Here is a 10,192-nt window from a genome sequence, read left to right as displayed (position 1 = left end):
ACACACACACACACTCACACAGCTTTTATTAGATCCACCCAGACTAGTCACTCTGCAGATGTTCATTCTGCTGCTGACATTTTTAAAAACACTCCTGTCTGGGTCCTTTTTATTCTCACACTCAATCCTAGTCTGGGTGCAGGGTTAAAAACAATCCCCACGTGCCAACTTGGAAATGCACTGTGGATTTGTTAGGTGAATCAGTTGTGATTCCCATCTGACTCTACTGTAACTATTTTGGAATTATAGCAGGTTGATATCACTGGGTTTTTGCCGACACTAGACCTGCTGAGACTGTTTTGACCACTCAGTTGCCAGAAGTACATATCCTTAGAGAAATGGCAACACAGGCTGCATTCAAGAGGAAATGTGAATGGCAAAAGACATTTTTTGTGGTTTCTTTACACTTCAATGGCCATTTTATAAAGTCATTATCTTGGTTTTACAGGGAACAGTTTCTTTGGTGGTTTTTCATCATTTCCACCATCAGTAGACTGGCCAAACAGTTAATTTTGGAGCCCATCTCCAGACACAAGGGTACCAGACACATTTTCATCCAGACATATCTTCCTGTCGGGCCAAACCCTCCCAGCCTCACCGTCATTAAACCAACTAGCGAGGTGTCATTCACAATATGCACACACAAAGCAGCAGCATGAAGTCCTTTTCCAAATTCACACCTCCATGTTGACTCAGGAGGATGGAGTGCACACCGAGACACTGTCATCCATTTGCTGTTAAGCACACACACACACACACACACACACACACACACACACACACACACACATATTCTGAAAGCCTGCCTTGTTGCACCTCCACTAAGTTTCTCCAGCAAACTAACACCCAGACACTTGTTGCCCATTTACGCTCCAGTCGTGGCAGGCTATAGTATGGTTTCAGGTGTGGTTGTCACTCAGCCTGCTGTGTGTGTGTGCTTAGGCGGGCGCTGCCTCGACTGAAACTGGTTAAAATGCCTCTACTCTGTTTTTTGTTTTTATTATTCCATTATTCCACCCGGGTGGAACTGTCTCCCAGCCCCCCCAACCCCACCTGGTATTCAATAGTATAGGTTTCAGTTCAAACATCTGGATGAATGTGGCATAACCCCCCACCACCACCACCCCAATCCCTCCGCCTATTGATATTATAATGGAGAACTCCCCCAGTTCAGCCAAAGAAGCTGATAACGGCTCTGTTAAGTCAAGGGTCATGGGAGAGAGAGGCTGTTTTGATGAATTTACACATCACATGATGATGCCATTAAATGCTGCATTAAACAATACTCACTGTGGAGACTGACCCATTTAGTCTGCAGTATCTGAAACCCGTGCTGGGATATGATTGTTCGAGTTGAAACTATCATTGTATTTTCCTTTGTCACTCTCATTATTTATTCAACTATTGATTTGGCCATTATTTACAGTTTCATTAGGACTCTGCAGCAAAATAAATTCAAAAAGCTTCAGAATATTATTAGGTGTTTAATTATTATATCATTATGTATTTTCTGTGTAAACTAATTCACACGGAGGGTTTCTTGAAATATGTATAACGGTAGTCTGAGTTACAAGCCCAGTCTCAAATCTGAAAAATTTGCCAATGATTACTAGTTAGAATACATTTGCTATTGTTATGAAACATCTCTTTTCCCCAAAATATCCATGTGGGACCTTTTTGTGAAAGAACAAAATATTTTGTGTCAATTGTATTTTTGCTTTCTTTAATGGAGAAAATAATTGTTTAAGCTTAATTAGTGGTATAGTTCATACCAAGTAATATATGTCATTGTTACCCCAAAAAAGAAGAAATTCTGGTCAGGTAGGCTTGAACCCAGCTCCGGAGAGAAAGCTGTGTCTATCTTCATGACATATCTATGTACAGCCTTGGTTTGAACAGTAAACTTTTGACTCATAGAATTCTCACTACTGTTTTTACAACGTACTGATGTCTAAACAGTACTGGCAAGCGGGAACTTAATTTCCAAGTAAACCATGTCCCGCTTTCTCTGCAGCGAGGGTTGGGTTGGGGGGGGTTATTGCTCCTCCCTTAGTCGCTCTACAGTATATAAACCTTCCTCCAGCAGCCAGCTTCAGAACAAAGTTTAGTCTGAGTGTCACAGTAGCGTCAAAGAAAGCTGTGTCCAATCAGAAAGAAGAAAGCGAGGAACGCGTGCATTTTTGTTTTCTTTTTACATTCCCAAGACTCTTGATTTGATTAACTTTTCATTTCTCTGATGTGGATTACCTGGATTTTTAATCGTAAGGACTAAAAAAAAAAAAAAAAGGATACTGTGTTTTTGCTGAAAGCTATGGTGGCTTACGATGAACTGGGTAGCCTGGTGCCAATCAAACGGACTCTGCAGGTCATAGACTACCAGAACCAAGCGAGCAAGGAATCCGAGGTGAGATGCTTTTGGTTGACACGACTGCTTTTGTTAAGCTATTCTCTGTGAATGTTTGACCAAAATGCCAGCACAGCTGTGTCATGTGTATGATAGCAGGCTGCCTATCCCTGCCGCTATCTCACTTTGAGTGTTTGTGTCTTTTTTGTCTTGCTTCACGCCCGTGGGACTCTGACCTCTGTGCCTCAGCACCTGGAGTTTGAGAAGTTAATAATTGTGTAACGCCCTACTCATGTAGTATCAGCCCATGAACTGGTGCCTGTCAGTGTTGTATATTCCTCCCCGTCTGCCCCTCAACATGTATCTCAGCAGCCAGCTCAGCCTTGATGAGATACTGAGGGATCAGTATCTGTTTCTACAATGAGCGCCTTAAACAATGAATTAGCGGGCGGGGGGAGGGGGGCACTCAGCAAACCTGCATCCCATCAGCTCTTCCTCCACTGCAAATACTCTGCTTTTTGACCCTTGACTTTTGAGGCTGAAGAGGTTAAACGAGATTAGTGACCCGAGAGCATTCCTCTATCTGCAACACGTTTTCATGACACGGGTGTCAAAAGCCAGGTGGGTTTCTTGTAACATAGTAGTCATCGCTTCCCCTTTTGCAGTTCAACGCAGCAGTTCCCTCTTAGAAGAAATGACCAGAATATAGTCTTTGGTTGATAGTAAACCACCCAGCAAAGGAGAAGTCTGGGGAGCATTAACAGAGCGAGTCATCTCCACAGAAGATTTGACAAAAAAAAAAAACCTCGAGAGTTTCTTTTTTTCTCTGTGTTTTCGACTCCCTCAGCTCTTTAATTCGCGGTCTGATTGTTATGTCTTCAGCTCCCACCACCTTGAGCTTTGCTGTGAACACAGGGAGAAACATCTGTAGTTCAGCTCCATGAAAAAACTCTGTGTCATCAAAGCAAAAGCGCAGGAACAGAGCTTCCCCTTAAAAGCCCTGAAATTTCAGGTCATAAAAAACGCTGCGGGAGCATCATGGCTTGTGTATTAGAGGTGTGAGGAGTTGATCTAGTGGCTTGTGTTTTTTTTTTTTTGTTTTTTTTTGGCCAAATCAATTAGTCTAGTCAGACCTGTGAGCTTGACCTGCGCAATCCAGTAGTTCCAGGGTCAAATTACCGGGAACAGAACTTTGTCTGTATTGTGTGACTTTACAGCTGATACACAAAGAATGGCCTTTTGTCATTGTTGAGTATGCCCCCATCGGACAGGAAGGGCACGCTTGTCCAATATTGACTTTGGAAACCTCCCGCTCCCCTCAACCTTTACTTTGTTTCCATTGTGTGCAGATAATAACAGGTCGCAGATTTAACCCCCCCCCCCAGTCCAGTAGTCTTATGCTAGTAACTAAACCACAGTCTGGGTAGCCAACATGTGGCGCCTCTTTGCTGGCCATGCCACTAGAGGGCTTGCCACGGCTGTCTGGATGTTCTGGTCCAACATCTGAAACCCAGACCATGGCTGACATGACTCGGCCACAGGGACCGCACCAGACAAGGAGGGGGGATCTGTTTCGCAGCTGTGTCTGCAGGACCTGCCATCTGAAAAGGCTGCTCTGTTTTCCACATTTGCTGAGCCTAGGCAGAATCCACTTGAGCCTGAGTCAGGAGAAAGTACATCCAGAGCAGAGCTCCGTTTCAGATAGTTGCCCCGCATCAGTGCAAGTTTATTAAAGAGCTAGACACTCTGCATGAGGTGAAAAAATTTAGGCAGTCTAGTCCGCCAACATCTTAGAAGCGGCTGAAGTCATTACCTTGGATCTGGAGGTCTTTGATGGTTGCTATTTGTTGTTTTTCTTGGGATGAAGCCAAGCTCTCCTTTCTCCCAGCCTGCGGGGAATGGGGGAGGGGAGAAGGGGGAAAGGTGGGGGTGGGGATACCTGGCCCAGGTGTGGTGCTGCTCTCACGCGAAGCCTGCGAAAGAGCCTGTGTTGACTTGTAGCTATAAACACAGCAGTCCCCCCGCCTAGCCAGAGAAGCTCCTCTGTGTAAACACAGGAGAGAGTCGTCGTGTGTTTACAAGTTACAGTAATAGCACGTCGGACGGAGCTACCCGGCGCTCCGTCCCAAGTCAAGCAATCGGCTTATCTGGACGGGACAGGAAGCATGAATCTCACACTGTCTGAGTGATGGGACACTCTCCAGTCCCTGTTGTCAGGTCAGATAGCAAGAGAGCATGGACAGGGAGGGGCCTCCAACAGCTGAGAGTGGGGTCCCGTGCCTTCTTGGCATTCCTCCGGGCCCCTTTCCCTTCACACCAGCAGTCAGAGAGGGTCTTTGTGCTCAGTGTGCTAGCTCAACACTCTTCACATGATGAAGCCAACAGCTGTTGGAGCTGACCACTCCTCCCCGCTCCGATCCGGCCTCCGCAGTACTCCCCCCTGTCTTCTGCCCCGCCGGTCGGTCTGGTAGCCTGGAGTTCATATCTAGCTACTTCAGCCCCAAAGCTAGGAATGTGGTGACTGAAGAGGAAGTATTTCTTGCAGTGTTGTAGCACAAGGAAATCCAGATTGTCAAAGTTGTGGTACTGACTCTTTTTTTTAAGTGAGATGATAGAATTCCCCAAACTGACCTCCCTATTTTGTTTCTCCTCTCCCTTTATAGGAACCCAGCAACAAGCGTGTCCGGTCTCTCGGCAGGGTGACGTCGCTAGCCAACCTCATCTCTCCGGTGAAGAATGGGGCCGTCCGGCGTTTCGGCCAAACCATCCAGGTGAGACCCCGCTCGGTGACGGATGGTCTTTGTTGAAGGAGCAACCCATATTTTTACTAAACTAAAGATCACAACATACCCGGCATCATGGATTTCCTGTTTTGCATTTGCAGGCCTCCTTCCGGAGTGAAGGCAAGACGCCGGGCGTGCCCCAGAAGCCTTGCAGCAAGGCGGCGGCCCCCACACCGCCTAAAAGGAGGAACAGCACACTGTGGTCAGAGACGCTAGATGTACACCAGAAGGGCACCCTGTCCACTAAAGAAATCAAGCGGCAGGAGGTGAGAAGAAGCGCTGATGCATGGAAATACAGATTAAAAAAGTACAAGTGCAGACATGGGGTGAAAAATAAGAGTGCGCGTGTTCAAAAATCCAGACAGTTGAACCTTCCAGACTAGTTCCACATGTCTCTGCAGAATTTCTGTCCAACAGTCAGAATTGGAATAGGAGCCATTCAGGGCTCCACTCCCAGACTGTGTCAGCTCACATGCACCTGACAAGCCAACAGGCCACTGCTCCCCTGCCCTACCTCTGCGCTTACGTCAGACATGTTAGCCAACTGTCAAAGGCCATAAAGCTTGTAGTGTTCACCACACAGACAGCTAGCAGAGCGAGACGACAGCAGTGAACATTTCAGTGTTGACAGTCACTTGGCACCAGTGAAGCTCCGCGGAGTAATAATGCCATAACTCACTTATTCTTCTGTTTCGCTCAAAAAGTGTCTCCCTGTGCCACCTCTCTTCCCCAGGCCATATTCGAGCTGTCTCGTGGAGAGCAAGACCTGATCGAGGACCTCCAGCTTGCACGCAAGGTTTGTATTTACGAAGCCAAAAATATTAAATTATAGCCTGTCTGGCTTTTAAAAACACTGCAGGGTCTATAAAAAGAAAAGAAAAGATTCTTCTTGAACATCTAAAGCTCCGCACTAAGCTATTCTTAGAATCCTCCCCTCTTGGGAAGCTGGGATGTTGTTATTTGACTTTGGCTCCTCTACACCCACAGGCCTACCATGACCCTATGCTGAAGCTCTCCATCATGTCGGAGGAGGAGCTATCTCACATCTTCGGGAGCCTGGATGCCTACATCCCTCTGCACGAAGACCTGCTAGCCCAGCTGTCCAAAGCCACGGCAGCAGATGGGACTGTGGGGCAGATAGGCCAGATTTTTGTCAGTTGGGTAAGTTGAGACACCAAATTTTTTTCTCTTTTTCCTTTTTTTTTTACATTCTGTTGAAACCTGCAAAGAAAATGAAGTCTGAAATATTGATGGTGTGCTTCTCTCTCCCCCCTGCAGCTCCCCAGGCTGAATGCCTACAAGGAGTACTGCAGCAACCAGCTGGCTGCCAAGGCCCTGCTGGACCAGAAGAAGCAAGACCGGCGGGTGCAGGACTTCCTGCAACGCTGCCTGGAGTCTCCTTTCAGCCGGAAGCTGGACCTGTGGAGCTTCCTGGACATCCCACGCTCCCGCTTGGTCAAGTACCCTCTCCTGCTGAAAGAGATACTGAGACACACGCCGGCCGAACACCCGGACACCGCCAGCCTGGAAAAAGCTGTAAGGACACATTCGGGAAGCAGCTTTATCTTCCGATTAGCTATCTTGACCCGGCTAGTTAACTAATGAGGTTTTCCTGTTTGCACAGATAACCATCATCCAGGGGGTCCTGTCAGACATCAACATGAAGAAGGGAGAGTCCGAGTGCCAGTACTACATAGACAAGCTGGAGTACCTGGACGACAGGCAGAAGGACCCTCGCATCGAGCAGTGCAAGAGCCTGGTGTGTCACGGAGAGCTTCGCAACAAGAGCGGCACGGTGAGCAACTCGGCAGCCCCCAACCGCCACCTTCCAACCATACACTTTACCGACCTGAGTCTTAATACTGTTCCTCCTGTCTCCTCTCAGAAGCTGCACGTGTTCCTGTTCACCGAGGTGCTAGTCCTGACTCGCTCTGTCACCCGAAACGAGCGCCAGTGTTACCAGGTCTACCGGCAGCCAATCCCTGTGCAGGACCTGATCCTGGATGACCTCCAAGATGGAGATGTCAGAATGGGCGGCTCTTTCAGAGGAGCCTTCAGCAACGCTGATAAAGGTAACGGTCTTTCTCGCTGCCAGGATTTAGCAGCCTCCAGCAGGTTTTTTGTTTTGTGGCGAGTTTGATCTAATTCTGTTTTTTTCTGTTTGCGTTGCAGCCAAGAACATCTTCCGTGTCCGTTCCCAAGATCCAGGTCAAGCGCAGTCCCACACGCTGCAGGTCAACGACATCTTCCACAAGCAGCAGTGGCTCAACTGCCTCCGCACCGCCATCTCCGTCCACAGGCCGCACGGCGAGCCGACCACGCCCAGCCCGTCGGCCGCGGACGCCCGCTCCAAACGGCGCCCTTCATCCGCCTCCGCTATCGTCCACATGGAGGAGACAGACGAGAACTGCCCGCAGCCTACGTCGCAGTCCGCCCCCGCCTCGCCATGCAGCGACACCAGCTCCAGCCCCGCCTCAACATCCCCCTGTTCTCTGTCCTCCACGTCGTCCACGTCGTCACTCTCCTCTTCCGCAACGCAAAAGAGCAAGAAGGACAAAAAGACCCTATGTTCTTTAGGGAAGAGGAAAGAGACGATGGTTTGAAGGAGAACATAGACTCTTGTTCGGACTTCTATGTGTATATAAGACGGCACAGAAAAGTGTGGGACTTGTATTTATGCGTGTCTGTCTGTGTGTGTGCGCGTATCATTACAACAGTGTTCTGTGTTACTGTCCCGCTCGGCAGCTGTTTACCTCACCCCTCCGGTAGAGTACATCCCCCCCAGACGCAGTATTCTGGACGACTTGCACTGCTCCCACGTGGGAAGCAGGCAGCAAACAAACAAACACACACACACGGGCAGCGTCTGTGTGCGTCTGGTGTGTAACGATGTCTTGAAGACGGGAGTTGGCGCATCCAATCCTGTTTACTATTGATTTGATATTTAAGCATTATTCTAGACATTTTAAGGGAGGGGAGGTTATGAAAGTTTTACATTTTTATATTCTAAATCTTATTGTATTTTTTTTAAGGTATAATAATACAGCACTGTTTTAGCTTTTCAGTGGACATACACAATTATCAGCGCGTGAATCCAAGAGAAAGCAAAGTGAGCCCCCACAAAAAAAAAAACAAAGAAATTAAGATGTTAGACAAAAACGTCAAAAACTCTTCGGTGGAAAATGATCCAATGCACCAAATAAGTCTTATTTTATTATACATTCCTTCAAAGCTGACAGTTAGGAGCTGGCCACTACCTTGTATTTTTGCATTCAGAGGCATTAATTTGAATCAAATCGCAGCAGAGATCTTAGATCTTTACGCCGGAGAGATCAGATGTCAAAACTGTAGAAGAAACGAGGGAGTTTGAGATTTTGAAACCAAATTTTGATCTGAGCCATTAGGGTTTCATCATCACCGTGAAACCTCACTTTGGGTGTAGCATCTTGCATGGAGCTAATGTTGGAAGCAGAGAGGTTTTTTGCAAAAACCTGTAAAGGACTGTGGATTGTTGTTTTGAGGTAGAAGAGAAAAAGAGGAGAGAGAACTGAAGAAGACATTCAATGAAGAAGATGTTTGACTGCCAACTTTCTATTTAAGTTGTGAAAGGTTTGTCACAGGTGGTTCAAACCAAGAATGGGTTAAAAGTTGGTGAAAGTATGTTGGGGAAGGAAAAGTAGAAAGAGGGTTTCTGGATGTAAATGTGAAAGAAGGGAAAAGGCTTCTTGCCACGAAATGTATGTAATTAAAAGAACATTAAAGACCTGTGTAAGATTTGCATCTGAACTTTTGGCTTCATGTCTTTATTACTAATCTGGAGAGACATTTAAGAATTCTTTCAGACCAAAACTGAATAATATTTTCAGTTTGGCGAATAAATCGATTCTAGCCAGTTTTAACCAAAATTACAGAGATGAATATCGAAAATGATAAAATACCAGATATGTGGTATGTCTGGTTGAGTCTTATCTAGACTCAAGGTCTAAATAAGTACGTTTTTCTCCGGCGCTGTGGATGTCATCGTGTTCTCCATGAACTCCCATCAGACCGTCGATAATATTGGGAATTTCTCAGTATCAATAAGCTGCTCAACCTACTGTCATTGAACAGCCTCACCTTCAGCACCGATGTTTTGGATGCACAATTTGTGAATTATTCTCACCAGGTGTATGTGAATTTGGTTTTGGCTCTAAACACACTATTGTAAGACTATTCGATGCCAACCTTTGTGGCGTGACAGTTTCTGTGTGAACGAGAGGTTGAATGGTTGCATGTCTGTATAAGGTGAATGATTGCCTGAATGGTTATGTCTCTATATAATGTGTGAATGGTTGCATGTCTATATATGTGAGTGAGAGTGGATATTTGTTTGGCTTTATGTGGCCCTGTGATCGAAACTCCAAAGATCAAATAACGGCTACTCTTATTCCCGATCATATGCACCTTCTGACATCTGGAGAATTCTAACGAATGTTTTATAAGCCAGCCAAATATCCAAGTTTTATAAATTTGCGGCAGTAAACTCAGTGCGCTCCGTCCTCAGCTTCTTCAAAGCGTGTCAGTGATTCTTCACTCTCCAGTTGTTTCATCTCACAACAGTTCCTCAAAGAAGCTTCGAAATGCACTCGCTTTTATGCTCTCATTCTATGTCAATCGACTCGCGTGACTCTCAGAGGGAGGCCACGAGGAAAACAAAGGACATATGACAGATTTATGACCCAGCGGCTCTAGTCAAAACAGTCACTTGGATCTCGCTGCCAAGGAAAATGTTTGCAGCCAAGGTAGCAGGCTGGATAAGCCGTTTTCACACTGTGACATCCTTAGGCTTGGTTTTGGTTGTTGACGGAGTCTTGATTAGAGGAAAGACCTCTCCCTGTCCCAATGGCACGTGAGTGTGTGTGTGTGTGTGTGTGCGCAGGCACCGTCCGACACAGCTAGAACCTGCATCGTTTTAACAAGCTAGCTCTTCCAGAGATCAGAGAACAATTCATACCGATCCGAAGTGATGATGCGGCGAAGCACTGGGCTACATCGGCGCCCCAGAGCGAGGCTTTCCAGTTTCCAG

At 46.6% G+C, this 10,192-nt stretch overlaps 1 protein-coding gene across 2 annotated transcripts; it reads left to right on the top strand.

The window, feature by feature from the left end:
• Positions 1–2,094: 2,094 nt before the first annotated feature.
• On the top strand, positions 2,095–8,912 carry net1 (neuroepithelial cell transforming 1). 2 transcript variants are annotated; one of them, XM_086146815.1, is made up of 9 exons: positions 2,095–2,404; positions 5,008–5,115; positions 5,229–5,393; positions 5,861–5,923; positions 6,115–6,288; positions 6,406–6,663; positions 6,752–6,922; positions 7,013–7,199; positions 7,300–8,912. In XM_086146815.1, exons 1-9 carry the CDS (start codon positions 2,312–2,314, stop codon positions 7,728–7,730), a joined length of 1,650 nt encoding a protein of 549 aa, XP_086002941.1. In that variant the 5' UTR covers positions 2,095–2,311; the 3' UTR covers positions 7,731–8,912. The 2 variants fall into 2 exon arrangements, with proteins under 2 accessions (XP_086002941.1, XP_086002940.1); XM_086146814.1 differs by having other exon boundaries at positions 6,752–7,199.
• The last annotated feature ends 1,280 nt before the right edge of the window (positions 8,913–10,192 follow it).

The sequence above is a fragment of the Fistularia commersonii genome, chromosome 5 (assembly GCF_037954325.1).
Source record: "Fistularia commersonii isolate RoL2024-O1a breed Wild chromosome 5, RoL_Fcom_v1.0, whole genome shotgun sequence".
Taxonomy (NCBI): domain Eukaryota; kingdom Metazoa; phylum Chordata; class Actinopteri; order Syngnathiformes; family Fistulariidae; genus Fistularia; species Fistularia commersonii.
Note: the sequence above shows the minus strand (reverse complement) of the source record. Positions and strands in the feature narration are given on the sequence as shown.

What these genes read in the sequence shown, in the direction of transcription:
- net1 (XM_086146814.1), top strand. Translation starts at nt 2,312, where the DNA reads ATGGTGGCTTACGATGAACTGGGTAGCCTGGTGCCAATCAAACGGACT. An exon ending in AAGAAATCAAGCGGCAGGAG is followed by an intron (nt 5,394 to 5,860) that starts GTGAGAAGAAGC and finishes TCTCTTCCCCAG; the next exon opens with GCCATATTCGAGCTGTCTCG. An exon ending in CCGCCAGCCTGGAAAAAGCT is followed by an intron (nt 6,664 to 6,751) that starts GTAAGGACACAT and finishes CTGTTTGCACAG; the next exon opens with ATAACCATCATCCAGGGGGT.